A 27,676-nucleotide genomic window follows, 5' to 3' on the forward strand; every position below is an offset into this window, starting at 1 on the left:
AAAGACTTAGATTAGCCATGTTCCTCTGCCCTGCGGCAGAGAGGTAAAGCCCATACAACTCCTGAGACCATAAGATTTTCCAGGGTTTTATGCTACAGAAAGCATCCAGTATCCTAATGAAGTTCAGAGGAAAGCATCAGACTTAAATGAAATCCTGACAGACTGAAAAAATAAGGCAATTAGTAAAACAGCACTTCCTGCAACAAGTGCCCAGGTATTCCATGGCACTTTCTGGAAACTCACCCACTCTTGCCTCCCATTCTGCAACAGTTGTGTCCAATTCAGGGATCCAAGCAGCTGATTTGCCTGTTTTTTTTCAGTAAAAACTAATAAAAATGTTTCACTAGATCTGAAGTTGAGGAGTTTGTATTTGGGGGAGAAGTTAGTCTTCATCTCTCAGAAAATCAGCTGACAGCAATTTGACCTGATTTTTTTTTTTCTTTTTTTTCTTTTTAATACCAGAGTAGCCTGGCTCTCATTAACCAGTGCTAACTACTAGTATAGCTATGGAACCTCCGTATATACAAAAATCAAACAAAGTGCATCATCCATAAATGGACTTTGTTTTAGAAAGTATAAATTTCAAGATTGCCTTTCCTCAAACACAGCAACACAGAAATAAGAGGTGTTGTTTGGGCACTCCCGTTATATATGTTGTAAAACATGTAAATCATGAAATGTATAAAAGCAGATACAGGAATTTTTATATTAATGACAAATAAATACAATTAACTGACTTAGAGATTAAATATAGGTTTGAAGTACAAGTATGGATTTAACTGTCGAAATATATAGAATTACTGCTTATAAATAAAACTGATTGTCATATACATGTGTCTTAGGGATAAGCTCTGGCTATTCTTAAGGCAATCTTTAATTGCATTTTCTTGGTAATTTTTATGAATGATGTCTTCATGTTTTCTTGTCTCTTTTTGTTGTTTTTTTCCTGCTTTTGTTTTTAGTCTTACCCTATGGTACTTCAGTATCGACCTAGAATTGACTTCGGTTAGACCAAAGGGCCAGATTCCACTGAGATGAATCCTGCACTATTTGTTTACCCATCGACAGATTGCACAATGAATGGATGTGCCTGGATTAGGGGGACACAACCAGATTTTCAGCATGCAAATAAGGACATTGTCTTTCTTAAAATTGTCAGTTGCATCTCTGTTGTTTCTATTAGAGCAAGCCAAGTGCCATTCTGCTACTGAAATGTGCATAAGATATTTGTGTATCTTACGAGTGTGCTGCAAATCATAGCCAAAATCATGAAGTGTACAGTCAAGATTCAAAAACTACGGAATATTTTTGCTTGTGTGTTAGAAAATTTTTCTGGTCCTAATATTGATTACACTAGCAAAATGGCAGAGTGCTCATTCCATGTGGTGTTGCAGTTTCACACGCTATTTTACTGAATATTGTATAAATCATAGAGTACTGTACAAGTAACTAAGGATTATACCTTGAAAATATTTTGTATAGAAAATATATTTAGAAAAGTGGTGATTGGGCCACTACCTTTTGCTTGATAAACTTCTCATGGGTCCAGGTATAGCTCACTCATGAGTGTGCAACAGTCCTTTTGCAGTGGATGAAGATTAATTGCCCTTAACAAGAGATGGAGAACATGGTAATTCAAAACAGCAATTTTAAATCTGCTAAATAGATTCTGCTAATATTGCTTAAAAGCATTGCAGCCTTTGTGATTGCACTTTTCTATGGGTTCCCGAAAGACTGAAATTTGGAATACTATCTATTTTTGGAATATGGCTTCTGGTCAGATTACATTTCTTCTAATAAAGCCTTCATAAAAATGAAGTTTATAATAATGTAAATTCTATGGAGCAAATGAATTTCACTACAAGATTACAACCAAGGCAAAATTTTACATAAATATTGCCTTTCATTGCAAGCATTTCCTTTTAAGATTGGTTGAGGCATATAATACGCTAAGACAAAAATAATATATAGCTTTAATTACATTATATATCTCTTGTGACTATCTGGAGTTTAGAATTCATTATAGAAATTTTCATTAGTTAAAGTCACATCATAAAATTGTTTAATAATATTAGACGTAATGCAATACTGAAGATAAGCAGTCTGACCAAAATAATTGTTTGGGTCTTTTTCCTAAGACCTGGTAGTGCTGGATAAAAAGAGATTGTTGCCTTAGGTATTGCAAGTGTAATGGTTCTAGTATAGAATGTTTATTGCAGTTTCTGGTGATGTTGCAGGGAGCATAGTAATGCATATGTTTTCTGTAGTCTTCCATTTTCTCTGCTCTGCTTAAAAGTCAGTTGAGTTTTTCACTTCAAATTCTGTGGAGATACTTATAGTTCAGTACCTTTATGTAATTTCTACTTAATACATGCCTGCTAGTGTTGTAGATAACTATTTACTTAATTATGCCTTTTGCATACAGCAAAAAGGAGCCAAATCAACTTTTCATAAGCTACTATAGAGTGAACTGATCATACTTAGATAAGACAAAATGAAAATTCTATCTTGGGATCAAGTATGAAAGATAGATGCAAGCCTGTAAGTCCTTTGTAAATTTTTGTTCATCTATGTTAGTATGTTTCTGTAGGAGAAGCAGCATGTTGTGGATTAAATCTGGCCCCTTTAATGTTAGTAGGAGTTCTAACATTGATGACTTGAGGAATCCATAAATAGTCGTGTTGAATTCTACAGTTGCACTCCAAAGCCCGTGTGACATACAGAACTAAAGATGCTGTCGGTAGCAGTCTGTTTAGGAAACCTGCCATTGCAGGTCAAGGTTGCACATATTGTGCAGATGCCAGTGCACTGGGGGAAGCAAAGCATTTGGGAAGCGGCTGCTCCTTTCTGCAGGCATAGCGTGCCAACTGATACAGGCACTGGTATGCCCATGCTGCAGATGGGAAGGGTGCACGTGCTGGCTGCAGGAAGCGGTTGTCTTCTTGCCCACGCAGTTGATGATGTGGTGCTTGACAGAAGCAAGAAGATACTCCATGTAGGGAGGGCCCTTCTCCTCTGCAGAGTTTCTAGTATATAGAGGTCCTTCACATGGAGCAGCTTGGAAGAGCAGAGCATGCATTCTAATTGCAAATCATTCTTCTCTTTAGTATATACAGTTGTTTTGTACCGTAGAAATAGGTTACTATTTGTAAATACTTACATGCACATACAAATGACACCTTACAGTTTTTATATATGTCACGTGTTTTTATATACCAGAATTTTCACTGTAGATTCCCTTGACATAAAATGCCTGTTTCAGTTTATCACAAAGCTAATAGTAGTATGCTTAAGCATAATTTCCACTTGGTTCAGGGGACAATTTTTTTTTTCAACAATTGCGCTTGCTGTTTTGACAAATTTGAACAGACTTGTTTCAAAAAGGGAAGAACACGTTATTTTTTAATCCATTTTAAGCTATTTTATACAGAAGCTTACATCCACCTAACAGGACCCCTGAAATAGGACTACTTTGTATTGGCTTGTGAATGGCAACTAGTGGAAGATTTGCGTCTGTATTCACAATTCAGAGCATCATGAATTCTCTTGATCAGAATTGGATGCTGGTTTAATTCATGGTATTTTCTTGATGCAACTTAAAGCTAGATTACAGAAGGCAAATCTTCATTTTAAGCATGGAAAATACTGGAAGACATGATTTAATGTTCCCAGCTGAGAATCATGGCATTAAATGCATATGATCTAGCTACCTACACTTCATGCATTTCTGGTTTCATGACACGGTGCCTGAGTGCTGTTATAGTTTAATAGTTTTTGTAGCAGTGAAGTGCCAGTGAAATACGTATCTTAACTGGGCTGCTTGTATAACACAGGCATTGCCTTCTTTACAGGAAATTTCTCTCCCGTATAGTACATATGTGCCATGTGTCTACAGATATGCATATTTAATTCATTTGTGCCAATTAAGAATATCTGAACAGCATAGGAAAATGAGAATGCGTGTACAGATTGCTGTGTGCCAAAGATGGGGTAAAGCATTCCATTAAAACTGCAGTATATGCCACCCTGGAGCAGATGGCTGTACACAGTCACCCTTCCTGAGCATTTCCACGACACAGTGTCACCATTGCATGTTTGTAAAGAATAGGAATATAAGTGTTGCTGCCACTGTGTTTCTACAGCTTTCCTATATTGGCAGTACCTAGCTGCAGAGGAGCAAGTCCTAAAAAGCTCCGTACTACTACCTAACCTTGCTGCCTCTTATTTAGTACATTTCGTGCTTCCCCCCCAAAAAAGTGAAAAACTTGTGTCTGCTTTTAACTCTGGGCTAACTCATTAATGAAAGTCATAAGCAGCTTTTTGTTGAGCATAGCTGTATGCTGCATTTGTCTAGTAACAAACTCTGAGAATTTACAAACGAGATCCTATAATATCTCAAACAATATGGAATTAGATGATTAATTAAGAAATGTATCTTCCATCGTGCATTACTACACTGCTCACAGCTAAGGGCCTAGTCCTATAAACATATTTTTGTTTGGATTAAATACCGACTAAGATTACTAGAATAATCTAAGTGACTCATCAGTAGAGTAGGTACTGTTCACATGAAAGCTTCTGGGATGTGGGTCCAAGGAGTATGTGACTCTAGAAGTATATTGTGCGTACCCAGCTGTCTTGCAGTCATTATGCAAAAAAAAAAAAAATTTAAAAATATATTATTTTGACTTTACTGAAAATGTTATATAAAGCAAAGTGCCTGATTTATTAATACAGAATACCTTTTAAGACCATTATTTGCATTTGGTGGGGTAATATTTGCTTCTGTATTTTATCAATGGTCTTCATATTTTCAGCAAGAATATTTCATAAACATGCTGTATTGAGAAGTTTTCTTTCATGGGAAACAAGCAAAAAAATAAATGTGTTCTGTTAGATAATTTAAATTGAAAAAACCTAGCTCAGTAGAAACTATATAAAAAGAATTACTTTTATGTTGAAATTATTTATTTTTCTTCATGAGGAACCCTTGAATTCTGCATCTTTGTCTTTTTTTCTCCATAGGTTCCAAAAATTTGACTTGACTTTTCTCTCCTGCAGTTATTAAAAACAGTACTAGTATATCTGCAGGAGAAAAGTGATTGGTCACGTTCCATAGAGATATAATCTAGGCTCTTGTTCTCCACTACAGATAAAGTAATGATCCAGAGATCCCTCTCATGTCTCCCATGGATAATTGTTAGACGTGACTTTGTGAGAGAAGTAAACAATTTTTCCTTCTGTGCTGTTTCCTAAAATAACAAAATAGGCGAGGGTTTAGGCCTTTAATTGAACCAGTCACTGAGTTGTATTGTTCCATTTGTGGGTTTTTCTACATTTTCGTATTACTGAAAACACCAAGAGGCATTCACTCCCCAGAAAAAATATTCTTGGGAGGACTTGCAACAAAAGGAATAGTATGCAGCTCAGACAGGTACTATGTCTGGTGGAAATACTAGAGAACAGATAGTTGTTCAAAGCCAGTCTTTAAGTCTCAAAATAAACAGACTGAGCCATGTTTATAGAGGGGCGACATAAAATACTGGACAGTTACATGGACTGATGAAACTCATTTTTATGCTGGAAAAGACCAGAGGTCTTTTAAGACTGTTAAGACCGTATCTCGTAAGACTTCCACGCCTATCCACAGCAAAGGTATAAACAAAGATGCTTAAATCAAGAGCTTGGTACAGTTTCTTCACTTAACCTAGACAGGTTGAGTGCATCTGTTTGCCTCTATTGAAAATGCATACATTATGCTGGATGTTCCCCTCTCAGTTTACTTCATGCTGTGTTATTTCATTATTTATCTCAGTTAAATGTCTATTTAGGCACCCTCTGTCCTGTAATCAATTCTGGGTTCTTACACATCTTTTACCCATTCCCATACCCTGCCCCATTTCATGCCCAACAAGTAGAAACATTGAGGAGTTATAAAGAAGAAATTGCACATGAGGAGTCGGCTCATAGTTTTCATTTGTCAGGAAGCTCTCATGGATTTCAGCAAAGTTTTCAGAGTACTGCATTTTGAATCTTTTATAGCCTTGTTTGAACAAGGTAATGCTTCCAGAAGGTGTTTGCTGAAGGAAGGGTTACAGTCTACTGGAGCATGTTCCAGGATGATTTCCAAGACACAAGGGGATTGATTCATCCTAAAGGAAATGTGGAAAGATTCCAACTGCTCATTTACCACTAGCTTTATCATATATAGATAGTCTGGCCTTCAGACCTCAGCTGGAATGTCGCTCTGTAGGACTGTCCTCCAAAAGATGATCTTATAATGGTAATATATTTTTCTTCATAAGCAGATCTGCCTCTTGAATTCTTTTTTTTAAACTACTGTCTAAACTGTCTGTACATCAGATTAAAACATCAGATTCCAGAACAGGAGATTGATTAATTAATGAATTCCTGGCATATTTTTCCATCTAAGATCTGTGCCATAAATCATCCTCTGAATTCAGGTAGCTTGCTACTACAGTGGAGTAAGGACGTTGTTTCATTCTCTCGTAAGCAATTTAGGTCTGTACAGTTCTGGAGTGCGGCAGTGCAACGGAGGAAGTCTGTAGGCGGGTGGAAATGTCCAGACTACCTTTTGCACTTGCAGAAAGAGACCCAGTTCTGTGGGCTCAGCCTGGAGGGGACATTCTGGAATGAAAGATGGCTACAAGTGGAAGTTTTTGTCATTACATTAATTTCAACCAAAGAGAGACATTAGTTTGACTTTGCATGTTTATCTGAACCATTAGGCATACCTTTCTTTGAAGTAACTTTTAGGTGTACTTTTAGCAAACGCTTCTAACAATAATGTGACAGTTGACAGGATGAGGTAAACAGTTGCTGTGTGTTTTCCTTTTTCCTCATGATGGTGAGTGGAAAGCAAAATACAAGTTGAGAGTAGGTTGCTGTACAATATACAAAATTGCTGCAACAGTAAAACATTTGTGCTGCTAGATAACATACTGAGGTTTGTATTACAAATGAAGTTGTAATAAAGATGTTTATTATCAAAGTGCGAGGCACATATTTTATGAGAGTATTCTACTCCTAAAATTCTGTTTTGTATTATATGGAGTATAGTAGACATTGTTGCTGTTGCCTCATGGATTTTGATGCAGTAAAATGAAACATGCTCCCTTTTTATTGAAAAATATCACATACTAATTGATTTAAAATCACTCTTTGTTGTCAGATATTTAGTTTGTTCATAAAAAAGTGTTTTTTTTAAATAAACTATTTTTGTGGATAATCTGATTGCCTAATAGTTTTAAGGGACCTATTTAATACCAAAGGTAAAGCCACCCAGAAGCTGACTCGGAATAAGGCATTGCACGCTTCTCTGGAGTGCGGTGGTCAAGAGTTACACCTGGGATCAGTCAAGCAGAACTGAACTGGTGGTGGGTGTCTGTGTCACCAAGCGAAAGGGTTAGGCGCACCTAGCAGTTTCGAAAACAGAATAGAAAAGGAAAAAACCAACAGGGGTAGCATAAAGGTTAACAGACCTAGAGTAGCTCTTTGAGTCATAGCGCGTGTTCCTAAAGAAAAGCACAAAGGCTTGCGTTACTGATGCGTCTGCTATACCTGGCCTGTGAACTACTAAAAAACTTCAGTGTGCTGTCAATCCTGTAAACCTTCCAAAGCACAAAATATTCACCAAGCTACTTTTTGGTTTTCTAGTCGTAGTTCAGTGATATTTTGGAGGGTGAAAAGGAGAGACTTGGAGGATAATGCAAAGATATTAAGTATGTTTTACAGATTTTGATAGATATTTTTTTAGCAAATGGCATTGCTGTCCTTGATGCGAGACCTCTGATTAGGAAGAAGTCGATTATTTTACTTGTGCAGTATAAAATAGAAAGAATAAAGAAATCCAAATATCTTGATTGCCTTTTCCAGGATAGTGATTAACTAAGCTGAAAAGTAATAGGACAATTTAATTATTTAGTTGACTGAAATATTTCATTCTAAAAACTTGCTGATCATATTTTTTTCTCAAATACAAGCTTCGTAGAATAAACATGAAGCAATGCATCATTTTTTTCCCTTATTGCAGACTTAGCTATTGAAATGAAAATATTTTGCATTTTTTAAAATCAATGCAAAGCCTGAATTGTTGGATGTTCCAGGCTACTGAATAGATGATAGAGTTACTCTCAATGGATTTTTTTTGGGGGGTGGGGGCCTAAGTGTCCTTATATAAGCTGTGATCCAAGTTATGATAAGAAAGGAGCCTATGGTGAGCAGTAATAATGTTCTAATGCTTCCTTGCATTTGATCAGTGATTACCAGTTTTTAATATAACAGCCCTCACAGTACTTAGGAGCTCATAGAACATATTGTGATGTTATGTTGCTAATTTGTTTTAAAATATAAACTGTTTTAAGCTTTTTGTCAAAAGTGATAACATCATATTACAGATAAACCTTTTTGTGGTTGTAAAATTTAGCTTATAAATCATTCAAATTGAAGTGAAAAAAACACAGGTCATTGTTAATGACAGTCTATCCTACTATTAAGAATATATGTATTTTTGTAAAGGAAAAGCACTTGTAGATATTTAATCAGTCCAATATCTATCTATGTTAATGTTTTGAAAAAAAAGAAAACAAAATGCTGCTTAGAGAATCATGTATTTTTATTTTTTGTGCTCACATGCGTTTTCTGTTGATTTATGGAATGTTTATTCTGTGTGAAGCTGTATAGTTAGTACAGCTGGGCTAAATGCATTTCTTAATCAATTATATCTGACTACAATAATACATTTTCTGTCTGATCAGAAAGCTGATTGCAAAATGCAGACTGGTGGTGCTGTTTTTCATCTTTGATATTAGCTTCATCCTGCCTTATAACATTTCTACTTCATAATAATTATAAAAAACAGTAAATTTTTTTGTGATGCTTGTGTTTTAATGGATGTTTTAGGGTATATTTGGTTATTCAGTTGTACCTTATTATACCTGTAAACACTTTTTACAAAGTGGTGAACAGGTTTTACGTACAGTATTTAACAGTTTCCCGGGTGAAAAAGTATCCCAGATTGGTCAAGTTTACTGTTGGGTACGTGCATGGAACATGATAGCATCACTGAAGTTTCTGAGTATTTGTAAAATAGTCTTTTTTGAATTCAGAATTAATAACTTCTTGTAATATTTGTGGCTATTTGAAACCTCACTGTTAACTGTATTTTGATTCAACATAGTGGATTAACACAGTTTCAGGAAAAAAAACAACAGTAAAGCAAGGAATTTTATTAAAGTACAGTAAAGAGTAGTGAACACATTTATTTGTAGTTATTAGTGTACATTCCAAAATCTGTTTACTTATTTCAGTAAGATTCTACAGGGGTCTACTCCATGGGCCTGATGCTAAGTGCTTCATCGTGACCTCAGTGTAGCTGCTTTCTTTAATTACCCTTGTAGCTACAACTTGAAATGACCCAGAGTTCCCACTTCCTCACTGGGTTTCCTTTCATGGGTGGCTAATTTGGTTTAAATTTAATCTTATTATATAAACCTTCCCATTAGTAAAGAAGTTTTGCAACATTGAGCATGTACACCAGCAGTAGAATTCAGTGTTATAAATTCAGCTGAGTAAATACTTGCATAGTTGTCAAATTGGGGAAGAATTTCACTCAGACTATGAACCTTTGTAATGGCACTGTCTCATTAATACGCATGCTTCACAAATTTCTGCATGTGATCAGGTTTTGGTGTGGTTTATTATTTGAATATTGTCGATTTTTGTAGTTTTTGTGAAGAGCTAATTTGTGTTTGATTTCATTGGGGGTTAACATCTCAGGGTCCACAAAGTAGCATTTTAAAAACTCAAATCCATTTGAGCTATGAGTGCAATACCAGTATTGCAGTCTTGTACCTTCTAAAGAACCAAATACATTGTGTTTTGAAGTACTTAAAAAAGCACTGTAAATTTCACCCAGCAAAAGAATGGGTTTTTTTAATCTGTGATAAAATCCTTGGAAGCCGAGTGTGGCCCTGGAAGAAGGAGACACCTCTAACTGAGTGAGCACTCGTGAGCAATTAGGTAAGGGAGGTATTGGTGCTAGGGGGGTTTGGCAAAACCCCATGGTCCTGCCTCTTGGTGTAGAGGAAAGTGTTCAAAGCTGCATCTACATTTGTAAGCAAGATTTGGTTTAGAACAACAGCTCATGCAAACCGTGTAAATGAGCCTTTTAGAATCTTGTGTATTGATATATCTGATATGTAATAATATTTCTAATTATGTAACTACCTGTGTGGCTCAGGACCAGTCATGTACAATGGAGTGCTTCGTGCTAATGTCGAGAATGTTCACAGCACCTTTATAACAGCTGATAACAAGTGACAATTTGGTCTGACCCGTATGCTGCAAGATGCCTCTAGCCCAGTTGGATTAATTTTTTGAAAAATGTAGATGAGCAAGAAGTATAACTAATCTGCTTACTAGCACTGAATTGCTCCTTTCTCAAAGCAATAAATATATTCATGTTGTAACATCTGTTGTGCAGCCTACAATACGAGTTGTTTTGTTGCATTGTTTCTATATAATTTATTTTGTGCAATAAAAAAATCTCTGGTTTTATCTGATCTCTCTAGTTTGTAATAATATTTGAATTAAAACATTTACTAGGTTTATATCTTAATCATGCAAGCATACTATCAGCTCACAGAAGTGCAGAGCAGAAAATGGAATGCAGTAATGTTTTGCCTTATACAAAAATCAGAAAGTACTTGCATGGCCTAATTTTGTTCTCGTTAATGTCATAGAGAGTGTTGCCATTGATTTTGATGGGTGCAAAGCCTGTGTAATACTGAAGCTGACTGGATTTGGCAGCCTATTTGTAAAATATAACCAGGTGGGTTACACAGTGTGACTGTGTGTTTGAGGCTTTTTTTATAAAAAATGCATTTCAATGCTTGAGAATCCTATAGAGCTTCTGCCACAGTATTTTTTAAAACCTGTTTTCAAGGCTTGTTGTTGTGTCAGCTTTATTTTTTTGCTTTTTGTTCTCTTCCTTTTTGGTGTTTTTCTGAGTTAATATGATTTTAGTGGTATTTATTGTTCTGTGCACTTACCTTCTGGTTACCCTTCATTATGTTGTTAGGGATTTTTAGCTGTAAGGTAACATAAAATAAATGTGCATGCAAATTGGAAGCTAGAGGATATCCTTATCAGTGAGCCCTTGGGATGAGCTAACAGTCTTCATGCTATAGACTGACTTACTGCAAAGAAAAACAATGGAGGGAGAGCTGTTATTAAAAAAAACTCATACCTTTTATCTGAGATGCTACTGTGAAACTTGCAATACCACCGCACGAGATCTGAGATCTGCTTCATATTTGGAAATGATGGAAAGGGTTGCTGGTTAAACTGAAATGAACTCAGACAAAGAGCATTTTGCATCGTCTTGTAAAATCCTTCCATTTGTTAGCAGAAGATGATAACAATTGCTTGTGAACACAAAATGTGAAGGTGTATATATAGGATATTGCAATATGTACATATGATTAAATGAAACACATTTTCCATGGGATTTGTTAGTAATGTTGCAGTTAGCTGATGCCCAGGCAACGAGCAGTGGTGGCACCATTGGCTGCTGTGGAACCTGTGCAGCAGCAGGGCAGCCTCGCTGTCTTGCTTTGAGCCTTTTTTGTGTTGAATACTTGACGTCCAGTTTGTCAGAGGTCATAATATTATGGCATATATAATAGGTCAAAGGATTAATACTTTCTCTTCTAAACGTGTTCTTGAGATTTAGGGTCACTCACTGGAAAAAAAACCCAAACTTTACATAATGCTTCTACGTAATGCTACATTCTTTACAAAACAGAAATTGAATCATATTTAAGTGCAAAATTCTGCTCCTAAGTAGGGAGCAATGTTTTCTCAAGCAAGACTTCCATTTAAAATGTTGGTGATTCAATTATTTTAAGGAATGACTGTGTTTCAGGTAGCTAAAAAGAGAATCATTGTGGGGTAAAAAAAACATGCATAGGCTTAGTAACAAATACGTGATCGATCATCAGCCTGGATTATGCTTTACTGAAGGAAGAAGGTAGGTGGTATACAAACAGCTATTTACATCAGGGGCACAGCATATGAATTTCCCCAGTTAGAACTGTGATTCAAATTGCTTTCTATCCTGATTATTTTTTTCTCTTTCGTTCTAGAGGAGAATATGCTCTGCAACATCATTATAGGCAAGAGTAATGTTTTTCAAAAGAGAAGTGATTTAGTAATCTAGTTTTCATTACAGAAACAGAAATTCGCTGGCAGTATGTAATATGAGCACCTCGTTCCAGTGGCAGACTTCCAACATCTTCATTTGGAGAGAAGACTGCTGCATTCATAATTCATAAAAGCATTGGCACCTATCCCATTAAACTAACACAGGAAGAGAAAGCATTCTTACATTCAAAAACACTGTCCATCTTTTCTAAACTATTTATAGGTGAAGTTCTGTCCTTTCCTGCGGTACGCAAATAACTACAGTAAGTGCCTTTATAGATATCGAAAATAATTAGGATATAATGAACCTATTCTTAAGAAAAGCTGTACTTAGTACCAGTTCTGGAGACACTTTAAATTCCTTGGATTTCATTTCGTTGTTTGGTGATTGGAGATGCACAACATGTAGGTGTCAGTGCCCCTGCAGACTTCAGTCCTGCTGCCAGTAGCCACTACAGATTTTAATGTTCTCGTACATCCATGGAACTGGCAGAGCTTGTTCCCAGCCAGTATTCTTCCTTTAATTTTTCTGTCCATATCTTTCTCAAAGTGGTATGATTTTGTCTTGACTCCTTTCTGAAAGGCATTGTATGCCCGTGCTCCTCCCTCTAAACTACTAAAAGCGATGCAGGTGTAAAAAGACTTTTCTGCATGCTCGTCTTGTCCTTAGGCTGCACCCAACCTCAAGATTTCTGAAGATCACAAACAGCAGGTTCAGGAAGTTTGCTGCTCCTGTGCTTTGCTAGTTTATGATGTTGAATTTGTTAAGCACCTTGTTACTCATGAAGAACTCCCAGCAGAAAAAACGCTTTGAACAGCACATCTAATGGTCTCTTTTGAGATGGATAATGCATGACTCATGTTAACAAATAAATTATTTACTTGCCTAATTCCGCAAGACTCACAAAATACAACGCAGTAACTTGAATCTGGTTCATGTGGACAATTTGACTGTCACCAGCCTTGATGTAAAAGAATTTTATCATTGCAAAAAATGGCATTTGTTCTAGTGTACATCTAAGAAGTGCTAGCGGACGTGAAAATAATGGATTTCCTACTGTTTATTGTAAAATCTACTACAGAGCATTGTGTGTAGACCATGTCTTAGGTATTATACTGCATATATTAAATAGTTCCATAGATTTTCTATGGTACAGCACCCAGAATTGGCTATCTGGACAGCATTTATTTTCTGTAAGTTCTGGAATGTGTTTGAATCCATTAAAAAGGAAAGGGAAAGGGATGTACTCACAATGGGTAGCCCTTGGAAGCAAACAGCATCCAGAAAAGCACCTGTGTTTTTATATATATTCTTTCTTCATCTCCAGCGTTGATTGCATTATAATGTTAAACAGCAATTTCATGGACTACTTCTAGACCCTTTCTCCAAATATTCAGCTCAGATTGTTGTTCTCTGGTAATGAAAATTCCTGGAAGAAGAGGAAAAAAAGGTATGGTTCTGTCCTGGTAAATAGTTCTGTAGCTTGCAGCACTCAACCTACCCCTCTTTGCATGTTCTGCTGATTGCCAGAATCTTTCTTTTTAGAGTGAAAATGTGCTTCCAGAGTACCTTATAAAAAAATGAAAGAACATTGCTAGTCTGCTTGAGGTAAACAATATGTAACTTGTTTTTCAGTTTTTGAATAATTGCTATTTTGAAGAACTCTCTGGCTTATAATTTGAGAGGATGAATGTGTGTGTGTGTTCAGAGCATTGCCCATCTAATCTGACTTTATTTGTTCACAAACATATAAAATATAAAATGTTTGGTCATTGTGACAGGCTAGTGGAAATTTGTGTTAATAAAATAAAAAATAAATAATGCTATAGCTTATTTAGAGAAGTTATACGATGAAGGATAACATCTGCACTATTCTTATTTTCTGCCAAAGGCTTCTAGAATTTAATTTTCTATTCTTGCTGTGAAAACCACAAAGAATTATATTTCAGAACAGTAACAGCGTGAAACCAAAGACATGTTATATAGATGCTTGATCCAAAAAACAGGCATGTATTGAAAGAGTACTCACATGTGTAACATGCAACATGTACATAGGATTTTAGTGATGCTGTTGTGGAAATATGAATTGGTAGCATGTTCTCCATTTGTTTTACAGATTGTATCTAAAACAAGAAAATCACCTGGAAAATAGATGTCTACCATGTCAAAGGAATCCAAAGTGCTTTGCAGGTTATGTATTTAAAACATACACATACAGGAGTGACTTTGCCATGGCAACGTGGCCATAGGTGAAAGTAGAATAGAGAACTTAGCACAAGAAAGTAATACTACATTCAGCTGCAACGGCAAGATAAGTCTTCAAGGTAACAGTAACGTGAAATCAGGATTCACACTGAAATATGTTCAGGTCTGTCCCCTGGCTTTGGAGGAAAGAGCCCAGAAAAACCCTTTCGGTGACTGCATGTGGTGAGGTGCTTACCACCCACATTCAGCCTCGAGACACTCTTATTTCTGCCTGCAGCTCCTGACCAACGCCTATTCTATGGTAAACAAATTCTCAGGAGTAAAAAAATTCCTACATCAGGAAATGGAGTAAGATGCTTTATCGCTACGAGCCTTACTACAGGTTCATTTCCCAACACAGGCAAACTATGATAATTGCTGCTTAAAGAAGTTAAATTCTTTTAAGTTCCTCATAATATCTACTGGATTTTGAGATGGGGACAAGTGTGGTAGGAGAGACTAGTTGCCCTTCCAAGGGAGAGGGCTGTGTGCAAATCTGCTTTGTTCTGATGTCATCTACTGCTAGCCATGGGAGGAGACTGGCTAAAGCCAAAGTTGAATAGCCTGTAAGAAATTCAGCCTCCAGCTCTCACAAATCCCAGCTCTCCATTGCACAACAGCCGGTGAGGCCGAGAATTTCCGAAGATGTGGCATCACAGATAGCAGCGTGCGGAGGAGGTTGCTCAGCGTGCCGGCAGAAGGGAGCACCAGACAGCCATCCCGCAGAGCAGCAAGGAGGCAACCCCTTGAGTACAAGTGCGGGAGCTGCATTGGCACAGCACTGTCAAGCTCTTGGCAGCTCTTTGCAAGGAGTGTGGAAACAGGCAGCAGATAGGCAGTGGCTGTGGGTTTTGATCTGAGGTGCCAGCTCGGGTCGTTGCGAGCCAGGCTAGCTTTACACCATGCTTCATTGTTGCCCATGGGGTATATAAAAAAACCTGCGTTTCAAAGTATATTACCTTTCACCAACAAATGCATTTTTAATATAACCCATCTTCTTAACTGCTGCTAAGCCATACATCAGGTTAAATTAGGTGACCAGCAGGTAGGACTATGTTTCTTAAATGTCCTCACATTTTACTGCTAGGAAGCTTAGACTTAGTTCCAGCTACTGTTAGAGTTGAATTACTAAAGAATTTGACCTTGTAAAAAGTACAAGGGGATCCTAGAGCCTTACCATAAAATTACAGACAGAATAAAAAGGTGTCCCAGGTATGGCAGAAGATAGGAGGCTTCTTGATGTGGCTGTCAGCCTGAGACTGAGGCTATGAAACCCAGTGCAAGACTCCATCTGTGGATTCACAGGTTTCTTGTGGCTAAATACTCTGGGAGCAAAGTTTTGTGAAAGGAAAGCCTCCTGTTGTGAGGCAGCTGTGTTGTCTGGCCTGCTTCCATTTGCCCACAAACAACCACTGGAATAAAAAAATTTATTTGGGAGTGGTAGTGGTGGATGATAATGTGGTACAGAGTGCACGGTTGTGAATATAAATAAAACATTTCTGTGAGAAAGTAAGCACTAGCTAGTGCTTCATGCTATTAATAGCTTCTAAGAAAAGATACCAGGTCCCAAGAGCAAAAGCATAGTGGGTTATAGCCTGCTGCTAAGAGAACGTACCTAAATGTAGTCCACACACAGGCTAACGACTGTTTCCATTTACTCTGTGAGTCAAATGTGTTTTCTTCCACTTCAGTACAGGATCAATTATCCACATCTCTAAAAGCCTACAGGTGCAAGCATCTCTAATGCAAGAGACCACAAGGCACATAACTCATTTGAGGAGCTGAAGCTGAACTGAATCTGTGTCTCTTCGTGCATCGGTAATATTTAGAAAAGGAGGAGAAATCCAGCCTTGGTGAGCAATGACCTGTGAAGGTTGCATTAAGAATGCTCAAAGTGTCATAGATCCCTTCCAAGCAGCACTTTAGATGCTCCAGTTGTGCATCTACAAAATTCACAAAGAGAGGTGGCAAGAAGATTTTCCCTGACTTCCATGAATATGTGAGCAAGCCAGCAATGCCTAGATGTCAAAATGATTCTGAGTAAGAAAGGGAGCAGCAACACAGCCCCCATCAGCAGAGCAAGGCCCAGGTTCCAGAGAGGGACACAGAGAAAACAGACGTGTCCATCCCAATGAGTAGGAGGAGGAGTTGTGCTTTTGTCAAGGGTAGAATGCATATAGACAGTTTTGTTCAAAGAAAAATTACTTTTTGACAATTTCTCAAAAGCCTTAGGCTTTTTTTTTTTTCCTAAATTTAATGGTAAAACCAATACTGGAAGGCCAGAAAGCAAAACTCTTCCCTTAGCACTGAGACCTTCTAGTGGCATGGAGAGACTGCAAATGTGACAGCAGCAAAGGAAGAGGGCTCTGTGATTGAAAAATACCTTATTAAATAGAAATAGAAAAATAATTAATATTAAATAGAATTAATATTAAATAGAAAAAACTACAGAAGATTGAAAAAATAACTCACTGGATTGTACATCAAAGTAGAAGCCAAGGAAAGCAGAATTAAAAAAAAAAAAAAAACAACACAACAAAAGAGCTGGGTTTATAGATTCTCTCCATGTTTGTTAATATCTGGCCTTTTTCCTGTAAACAGACAATAGCTAAGCCCCAAGCTGTTAGCGCAGAATTTCCTGCTGTTAATGATCAGTGCAGAGCAGCCACTCCCTGGGTTCAGATGTGTCCAAGTCAGGATTTTGAGCTGTAAATAATACCTTTACAGTGGTTAGGCAAAAACTAAACTTAAATGCAGGAGACAGCTGCTGTACATCAGCTGTGATAGCGGGGAGGAGGTGTAGAGAGTTATCTTGAGTATTGGAAACTCCATCTGTCTGCAGTCTGTCATCAGTCCTGACCTTTAGAAGTTCTGTGTTAGTTGAGTGACTCCATACCCAGGCAGGATGAGACACCAAACATCGCTTTGCAGCTCTAGCTTTCTTATGTGGTAAAGGTTTCTAAAAACATCCGCAATCTCCAGGGTCTCTTATTTTCAACAGGTGATGCAGCTGGACTCTTCTCATAGTGTTTTTGCTACATAGTTATGTAGAAAAACTAAGGTAAATTGCTCTGATACTCTGCTGCCCTGCAATAAGCAGAAGAGAGCAAAGCAGTTATTAGTATCAGGAGCTGTTGGTAGGAATGTGCTGGACCTCCATGTTTTAAGCTCATTATATGTGATATGGCGTAGGTATTTGTTTAAATTGTGGAAGGATTTAGCTCACCATCTTTTGTTATCAATTCAGTTCAAGCAGCCAATGGGCTTGTGAAGCCATGAACTTTTGCCACTAATTTTACCAGCAACAGTGATTATTCTGTTTGCTCTGCACTCCAGAAGTCCCACCTGAGAAGCCAGCTGCATCGTGTTGCCAGTTTCCATCCTTGCAGGTCGGATCTCATATCAAATCAGCTGCTGACTTACCAGATCTTACAGAAGATTTTCCTCTGTTTGTGATTAAAACATCTTTGTCCTTTTGATAGCAATGGCTCTGCTCGGAATTACAGTGGTTAATTTCTTTGCAGCCAGTTCTCCCAGTGCTGGTTGTGTCAGCAGGTTGGAAATTGCTGCTAAGCCAGCAGTCACATCACAGGTATGTGCAGTTGCTGAGGTCTGAACGCGAAGCTGCCTTAGTCCTCAGCCGCTCCTTCCTTATTAGCCCAGCACCAAAGCATGGGGCGTCCTCCCTGGGTAGCCCCTGCTCTGGGCAGTTCCTGTCCCCCCTCCCCGTGCGAGGTGGCCCAGAGCCGCAGGGGGTTCCCAGACAGCCACAGCATCTTCCCCCCGGCCTCTGCCCCGCCACGCAGGGGCGAGCCAGGTGCTGTGTCCCCTCTGCCTGTCAGCTCCCAGGAGATAAACCCCTGGAAGATAGGCTAGGTTGGTCGCTTAAATGGTGACACCTGTAACAGAAATAGTGCCTGGCAGCGCTTAGGGCAGCAGTGAGACCCCCAGCACCCTGGAGACAGGAGAGTTATTTTAGGCACGTGAATAGATCTGTTCTACAAGTGCCCTGGTTAGCCACACTCAGTTAAGAATGTATTAGTTTCTTTTTATGCTGGTAAATAGATAATAGGTAGATAAATCAGTTTCTCCTTTCATTCTCTTTCCTGCTGTTGTTATTCACAGTGTTTGTCCCTTGGTTTTAGCTTCCGATCATAGGCTTCGATGGCCCCAGTTCCTTCACACCTTGCTCACATTATGCTCTATACACTGCAAGGATGGATGCTCTATGTTGGTATTGCATTTCTGAGTCATTTCACAATTTTTGTTTTGCCCATGAAATCCACTTCTCCACAACCAAGTGCTTTTTCTTCTTTTTTCCCTGTGGCTCCTGCCTATGTGGAGCCTGCTTCAGTTGCTAACAACCTTGCTTGGTATTGTGCCTGAGAACTGTAATTTATCTTTTTTTTTTAAACATTAAATTTAAACCTTCATTTTTCTGTCTTCTTCCAAACTTTGTCGAAGGCCAGCTAATGCACTCACTAACTCCTGCTTAAGGGTGCCAGTGCCCCTTCCACCCAAGTGTGACCCCCAAGGAAATTCAAACTGGGGCCAACTTCTGTGCTGCCCTTGCCAGCATGGTAGGATCAGAGAGACTGTATGTAACAAGAATATGGACAAGACTCTTCCGGAGGAGCTTTCTCAGTTTAAGCCTGGACTTGCTCCACAAACACTGTGTTCATGTAAAGCAGATTAGATTAGAGCCCAAGATCCTTTTTTAGTATATGCAATATTGAACCTCATTTTTATTATTGCAAACAAAAGAGATGTAAAAAGAGTGGTGTTGTGTATTTTCCTCCTGCAATTAATGCTATTTTGCGTTACTTGCCACGAGTTGCAGGTTTGGAAAAACAGACCCTACTCAAGAAGTTTTGAGGGTCTTCCCAGTGGCATCCCTGCCTAAGCTGCAGGATTTCCTCAGGATCTCCAGGTAAGGCTTTGCTCCCTTTCCAGTGTGGACATCCTCCTGGGACAAAACAAGGCAGTGAGACTGGTTCCTCTGTCCCACTGGGCCAGTTTCAGAACTGTGGTAATTTGTGCTGTACTCAGGGGACACCTAGTTAGGGTTAATGTCACCTTTGAATTTGTTTCAATGTGCAAATAGTATTATAGTAGAAGTGGGCTGACTGTAAACATAGTGCGAAAGGACCAGAGCTCCTCACTGCTGTTTATTAATCTTTCAGTTAGCTAATTAAAGCAGCAGAACGCAGTCTTGCTCTCTCCATTGCTTCCTAGTATACATAAAGTATCCATTTCAAGCTCAGCTGCAGGAGGACATTGGCAAAGAGATGTTTGGATCTGGGTAGGTTTCCGGCTTTGTTTTAGTCTGTTTCTGAACAGCTGCTGGGGTGGGTGGCTGCTTCAGGGGGGAGTGAAAATTAACTTTATTGATTGAGTAATTTCCTTTATGAAGGATCTGAAGGGGCTAGCTGCCTGCAGAAATAATATTTGTTAAATGGCCATATTTGGAAAATGAGTCAGTGAGAAAATAGCATGCAAATCCCCCAGCTTATCTCCAGCAGGGAAAGAACAGAGACATGCTAAGAAAGGGGGAGAGATGCTGGCTTGGAGATGCCAAGCTAAAATGACCCTAACAGGAATTTTGATTAATTTTGAACTGAAAAGTCAATTAGGAAAATGTTGGAACTGGTCATTTCAAATGCTAAAACTTTTTCCTAATGAAAAGAATTTGCACTGAAATAATTGTCCACCTGCAAAATATTTTTAAGTTCACAAGTGTCTGCTTGCAGTGGATATGTAAGATTTTGCAGCTCTATCCTTTACCTACCTTCACCAACTTTTTCTAGCAAAAAGACATAATGGAGAACACAATGATGCATTTAAGGTACGAATAATAAAAGAAAGGGAAAAGAAACATCTTTGTGTTGTAGGAACTACATAGACATAATCCACAAGGCTGGCGAGGCCCCAGACAATTTAAAAAACTGTGTTTCAGACAGCTAGGCAGCAGCCCATCTAATTAGCTACAGTTACTGTCTCTTTAGCAGCTCTGTCACCGCTGACCTTTCTCATTTACTGTGAGTCTTTGTAGAGGATCTTTTCCACAGTCTTTTGTCCTGGCAGCGGCTCTTTAAACCCAGGAGCAGACTGAGATAATTTCTACCTTCTTCATGGGTGTCCTGGGTCTCATTTTCTCTTGTGTTCCTGAAGAGATGCCACAGCCTGGCCTGGCTTTGTGTCGATGTGGGCTTGGAGGGACTGCTAGGGAAATGGTGATGCTTGTTCTTTAGAAACCTGGGGAGAGGTGGAAGAGGAGAGGAGACCGGCAGCAACCTAATCAGAAATGCAAAGTTACATCATTGCTTTTGTCCTTAGCCCTGGGACTGGGGTGGGACATGGTAGGTGAAACAACATGAAACCTGCTAATTACTAAGTAATGAGACTAATTACTAAGTCATGAGACTGGGAGGCTGCTTGTGAAACAGAATAGCTCTGCACTGGTGCAACAGAAACGTTCCCTGCCAGAGATAAAACCAAAAGAGCTCGGCACCAGAAAGGGGTTCGCAGTAAGATGCTCCGGGATCGAGCAGCCGCTCTGGGAGCGCTGTGGGGACCACTGTGCTCAGGACTGCCACGTCCTGGCAAGCCCCTGAGGCTACGCTAACAGCTGGGAAACGCTTTGAGGTCCTGGGCTGGAAGGCATAAAATGTTTACAAGAGTGTTACTCGTTTTCACTGCAAATCCCTCCCCACCTCGCTGTGAGGTACAGACACCTCTAACATCAGTAGTGCTCCTCTTTTGAAAGAGCATACAGCGAGCAAAGCAAGCCCTCCAGCTCTCCGGGGCTTTGCAGAGCAAACACGCAGTGCCAGGAGGGACCGGGTGAACCGGCTGCGCCCGGTGGCAGCGCGTGGCCTCCTCCTCTCTCTTGGCAGGCCCTCCTTCACCTCACGTCCCCGCTCCTCGCCCTGAAACTTGTGTAACCGGGAGACAGTGGAACACAGTCTTTTAAAAATACTCTTATTTGTCATTGTCTGATACCAACATTATTTTCTTTCCCTACTGATGCCAGAAAAAACACAGACTGCATTAAACTGCATTAACTGGTAACAGCAGATGAGGAGAAAGCTGAAGTACTGAACAACTTCTTTGCCTCGGTCTTCACTGGCAACCTCTCTCCTCTCCCCTCCCGAGTCGATGCATGGCATGAAGGAGACCAGGAGGGTAAAATCCCTCCAGCTGTAAGTGAAGATCAGGTTCGGGACCTCCTGAGGAACCTAAACGTACAGAAGTCCACGGGACCTGATGAGATGCACCCCAGAGTCCTGAGGGAACCGGCTGATGTAGTTGCCAAGCCACTCTCCATGATATTTGAAAAGTCATGGCAGTCAGGGGAAGTCTCCAGTGACTGGAAAAAGGGAAACATTGTGCCCTTTTTCAAAAAGGGTAGAAAGGAAGACCCTGGGAACTACCAACCTGTCAGCCTCACCTCTGTGCCTGGGAAGATCATGGAACAGATCCTCCTAGAAGATATGCTAAGGCACATGGAGGCCAGGGATGTGATTCGAGACAGACAGCACAGCTTCACCAAGGGCAAGTCCTGCCTCACCAACCTAGTGGCTTTCTGTGATGGTGTAACAACAAGGGTGGACGAGGGAAAACCAATGGATGTCATCTAGCTGGATTTTTGTAAAGCCTTTAACACAGTCCCCCACAACATCCTTCTCTCTAAATTGGAGAGCCATGGATTTGATGGGTGGATTGTTCGGTGGATAAGGAATTGGTTGGATGGTCGCAGCCAAAGGGTAGTGCTCAACGTCCAGATGGAGACCAGTGACAAGTGGAGTCCCTCAGGGATCCGTACTGGGACCGGTGCTGTTCAAATATTTATCAATGACATGGACAGCGACATCGAGTGTACCCTCAGCAAGTTTGCAGATGACACCAAGCTGAGTGGTACGGTCGAGACACCAGAAGGACGGGATGCCATCCAGAGGGACCTGGACAAGCTGGAGAGGTGGGCCTGTGTGAACCTCATGAGGTTCAACAAGGCCAAGTGCAAGGTCCTACACCTGGGTCAGGGTAATCCCCGCTATCAATACAGGCTGGGGCATGAAAGGATTGAGAGCAGCCCTGCTGAGAGGGACTTGGGGGTACTGATAGATGAAAGGCTGGACATGAGCTGGCAATGTGCGCTGGCAGCCCAGAGGGCCAACCGTGTCCTGGGCTGCATCAAGAGAAGCGTGGCCAGCAGGTCGAGGGAGGGGATTCTGCCCCTCTACTCTGCTCTGGTGAGACCTCACCTGGAGTACTGCGTTCAGCTCTGGAGCCCTCAGCACAAGAAGGACATGGAACTGTTGGAGCAGGTCCAAAGGAGGGCTACAAAAATGATCCGAGGGCTGGAGCACCTCTCCTATGAGGACAGGCTGAGAAAGTTGGGCTTGTTCAGCCTGGAGAAGAGAAGGCTCTGGGGAGACCTGATTGCAGCCTTTCAGTACTTAAAGGGAGCCTATAGGAAAGATGGGGACAATCTTTTTAGTAGAGACAGCAGTGACAGGACGAGGGGTAGTGGTTTTAAACTAAAACAGGGTAGGTTTAGGCTGGATATAAGGAAGAAATTCTTTACAATGAGGGTGGTGAAACACTGGAACGGGTTGCCCAGAGAGGCAGTGGAGGCCTCATCCCTGGAAACATTCAAGACCAGGTTGGACAGGGCTCTGAGCAACCTGATCTAGTTAGCGGTGTCCCTGCTCGCTGCGGGGGAGGGGACTAGATGACCTCTAGGGGTCCCTTCTGACCCAAAACTTTCTATGATTCTATGATTCTATGAAAGCAAATGAAAAACTCCTAACTCTCATCTCTGACAAGGAGTGTTTTCCAGCCCACCTGAAAACTCTTATCTCTGGAGTGGTTTTGCTGTGTAATTTTTCAAAGATGTACATTCCAAAGGTTATTACAGGAAACCAGTTGATCAGGGCGGTATTGAAATCCAGTGCTGCAAACACGACCAGAAAAGGGAGGATTGCAAGGCGTGACACACATGCGACACAAGCTGCAACACCGCAAACTGAACAGGGCGTGTGCGGGGTGGCTCTTCGTTAGGGGATGGGCTTGTCACCACGACCAGTTTTCAAAAATATGACTCCCTACATGTCAGAGGGCTTTCGCTCTGGCCAGTGAGGGTTTTGGCAATGCTTTAAAAGATGATCCTTCTAAGAATAATATTTAAACCCTCTATTTACAGTAGGGGTTGTGTTCTGGCCCTGAGCTGAAGAGCATTGTTGTCCTTGATGCGTTTGCTTTAATAAAGATGGATGTATCACCCTCATGTCCCAGTGAAATATGAAATAGGTTATTGCCTTCTAGCTGAAGCTTCTTCCTCCATGTCTTAATTGGATGTATTCTAACTCACTTTGTGAGCTTGGGGAAGAGGAACATGCTGTGCAGAAAATCCTGCCCGGTCCTGGTTGTGTCGGAGGTCTAATGAGCAGGCTGCTGAGGTGGTTCCATCAGCTCCCTTGATCTACCTTGGAGCCCCCATTTCAGTACCCATTGGCTTGCAGAAGAGAAAATGATTAAGTGTTGCATAAAAACTTTGCACAGTACTTACAGGTGGATGAAGATCTGCTCTATTGTATGTAATGTAACACAGTTATTTAAATAGCCGGCGTGTTTAGAAATTCCCAGGGTCTTCCACTGACTTTTCCACAGGCAGCATATTCAGAATTCGAAGTAGATGCCCTTTTTATTCTAGCCACATTACCCTGAGCTGCAGCCTTTCTGTTAGATACTAGCTGTATATTAGCTGGCTCCTGCACTGGGGCTGTCTTAGGGCCGTCAGACAAGCATCAGTTCTGATTTCTGTTCCAAAATGGCAAGCACTAGTCTGCTTTGGCATCAGATTTGGTGCAGAGGATAGAGTCAGTTACACCTGTACAAAGAACAATCACAAACAGCACTGGACTGACCGCATTTTCTGTAGTAGATTTACTCCAGCTTTGTATGGACTTCAACAGGGGCACAACTGACTCCTGTTGAGTTGACCACAGCTGGTTCCACAGGCAAGAGGCAAAATCCCACCATTAAAAAAAATAAAACCAAACCACTTTATTGTCTTTCATCCTGCCTTCTGGTGTATTTGGGCTTACTTCCAGTAGAAAGACCAGCAATATGTTTCTTTGTTTTAAACAAGTGCAATTATTGAGAAATAGATTAATTCAGTGGTGAGCCATTAAAACAGGGGGCTGAGAGGAGGCTGAGCATATGACAGAGAAGAACAGAGCTAAGGGGGGGGTGGGTTTGTTTATCCTGGAGCAGAAAGACTTGGGAGGATCTATCTGCTGCCTTCTGCTACCAAAAGGGGTATTAGAGAGTTAAAAGAGGTAATTTCAGTAAACAGCAACTTCATTAAATACTAAAATTCTTTGTAAGCAGAGGAACAGGGTCTTCCACTAAGGTTACACAGTACTGAGAATTAGCATACACCTGCATACTGGTAATACCTGTTCACTAATAGAAGAATGCCAGCTTAAGCAATTTTCATCACATATTCACTTCTCAGATAATAGCTGAGGTTTTCAGTGTTCCTGCGATTTCTGGACGTGCATTGGGTCCTCAGAGTTGCTGTGCTGACAGTGGGTGGGAAAAAATAAAAAGCTTCAAGTTAGGAGCCTGTGTTTCATGGGAATTGTAAATGTCTCAGCGAATTTTGGTGGATCTTTAAGCAAGAAAAATGAGAGAATACTCCACTGCCTCTCTGTAATCAATTTCAACATTTATGACTCAGACCATGAAACATGCAACGCTGAATTACTCACTCTTGGCCAAGAAGAGAAATAAGGCAGTGAATCTTAGCATACTGTGAAGTATTATTACAGGGCAGTGGTGGTATGCTGAACTTCTGAAAATCCTGTTAGTGTAAGTTAACGGAAAAGTAGCAAGACATAACAGGCTTGGCTTTTGGACACACACAATTTAATTTCATAGTTGTTTTTTTTAATTCCACCATTGTCAAAGCACAGGAAAAGCTGAAGTGAAAATACATATATTTGTGTATTGACTCAACATGACGTAACATGATAACTGTTATTTCAGTTGCTTTTGAGCTATTGCATGCAGGACGGTAGGGCATAAAGAACTGGCAGGGCCACAGCCCCTCCAGCCCCTAGGCCTTTGCTGTGGGTGCCTGAAGTGGTCATCATCTGACACCTTCACAGCAGCCTACAAAACTCAGCACGTGGTCTAAGCCCAGCTTGTGAATATCTGTTAGCATCTTTCCAGAAAGGTCACGCCCTGAGACCACCTTTTGGCAGTTTGACTAGCTCTAAGTAACCCAGACCCAGTACTAACACTGCTTAAGAAGTTATAGGGAAAAGCACTTTTCAGCCAAAAAAGCAACTAAATCAGGTACAAGACCATTTCACCCAAACTGTAAGGTCAACATAGCGCTTGTATGTATTGGCTCAATCCAGAAAGTGTCATTATTACCATACCAATTTTTAGACAAAATCACTGATTTTTTTTCCTAATATTTTCAGTCAGCAGCCAGCAAACCTGAGGAAAGGGTGATGCCAAGGCTATAGGCTCAGCAAGAAGTTGCTTGGATAATTACCTGAGTGAAATGTCTTGCTATGGGCTTCATGCTTCAGGGAGAAGCCTTCCTGCAGGAGCCTGGTCCTGGCTCTGCCTTGGGCACAGTTCCAAGGTCCACTCCTTCACACAGCAGGGTACAGCTTGCTGGGTGTGTCGGACGCACACCTTTCCCATAGCAAGGGGTGGTTACAGCCCTTGCAGAAAAAGCAGGGGATTTGCATTCAGTTCCCTTCTCAGGTGGAGAGAATTCCAACCCACATGTCCTATTTTCAAGGCAACAGCTTATCCTGGAAGAATACGCTTCCCCTCTCCCTTTGAATGTATGCCACCAAACCAAAATTAATTAAACGGAGAGAAAGCATGAATACAAAGAAACAAAAAAAAGCTGCAGGACTGTAGGTTAATGCTTAGGGTGCTCATGAGGCAGACGGGTGCTGTAAGCTGTGGTTCCTGCCCCCAAGATGAGTTGTGTTTGGCACTTGAACAGTAATATATGCAAGCACTTCTGGCAGCAGAAAGAGTCACCAGGACTGCCTGTTTGCACTGGTGTGCCCTGAGCATGGCGAGTGCTTCCTTGAACAGTGTCACGGCTTCAGCTGGTGGGATGGGGAGCATTGCCTCATGGATGATGAAGCTGCCATGCAGTGACAAAGACATCCTGCTCAGAATCACAGCTTGCTGGCCCACTGGCAGAAGCAGCTAAGCAGAAGACTGGTAACAAATTAAGAGGACCCCACCTCATCCTCTGTTCTACAAGAAGACAGGAGCCACCATGGCATCTGTCTGCATCTCTGAGACTTGGAAACCAACTGCACCATGACCGAGTGGTTCCTGCCTCCTGGCTGAGCTAAAGCCCTACCTCTGGATTTAGAGCAGGTTGAAGTAGAGCTGGATGCTCAACTTCTCCACTTTGTCTGAGCTGAGACAGTTTTGGATGTATAAAGTGGCGCAGCTCCGGGCACCTGGGCATTGTGAAGTGGAAAAAGTAGGTAGCTGTCAAACTGAGTTTTCTCCAGTGCTAGGAGGCAACCATGTAAAGAGAGTCTGGGGTCAGGTACTCGAGTCCTTCATAAGTCCTTTTTGATGTTGCCTTGTATCCTTTTTGATCTGGGGGGTTTTTTTCCAGCTCTGTTGGTCTTCATTCCCTCATTGCAAGGACCCTAACACGTCTCTGAAAGGGTGAGCATTTCAAGGGGTTAAGTGTCATTAGTGCAAGTAAGCATAAGAAATGCCCTCAAGTATAAGCAAAAGCAAGTTTTAAACCTGCTTCCAAGCTCTCCATTAATCTAAAGGTTGTCTGTGCAAGAAGCTTCTGATAGCAGTGCTGTTCATTTTAGTACTTAGTGATACTAGCTGCTTTTGAGGATGCGTAAGTTTGGCTGTAATGACTTTTTAGTCTGGACTTGCTCAGCCAGGACATGTTACTGGAAGAGGCATCAGTGCTGGCTCTCTCCTGCTGCATTGGCAGGCATTCCCCGTCACTGATGTCTGTTTTCTTTGTCGCTGGAACCAGAGACAGGAGGCTGAAATGAAAGTTAAGATTGGCAAGAAAAGAGCGAGGTGTAAAAACGTGAATCTCAGCATTCTAATCACAACTGTGATTATAATTAGAGATACAGCAAAGAGAAAATATGCAGCATGCCTAATGGACCT

General features: G+C 40.6%; 1 protein-coding gene across 3 annotated transcripts in view; it reads left to right on the forward strand.

The window, feature by feature from the left end:
* PCGF5 (polycomb group ring finger 5) overlaps positions 1–9,008 on the forward strand; it is a 76,839-nt gene extending 67,831 nt beyond the window's left edge. For all 3 annotated transcript variants that reach the window (XM_075423414.1, XM_075423416.1, XM_075423415.1), the window contains one exon: positions 963–9,008. In XM_075423414.1, the coding sequence (XP_075279529.1) occupies positions 963–1,010 (48 nt within the window). In that variant the 3' untranslated portion in view covers positions 1,011–9,008. The remainder of the gene's footprint in view (positions 1–962) is intronic.
* The last annotated feature ends 18,668 nt before the right edge of the window (positions 9,009–27,676 follow it).

The sequence above is a fragment of the Opisthocomus hoazin genome, chromosome 6, assembly GCF_030867145.1.
Source record: "Opisthocomus hoazin isolate bOpiHoa1 chromosome 6, bOpiHoa1.hap1, whole genome shotgun sequence".
In the NCBI taxonomy this organism is placed as follows: Eukaryota; Metazoa; Chordata; class Aves; order Opisthocomiformes; family Opisthocomidae; genus Opisthocomus; species Opisthocomus hoazin.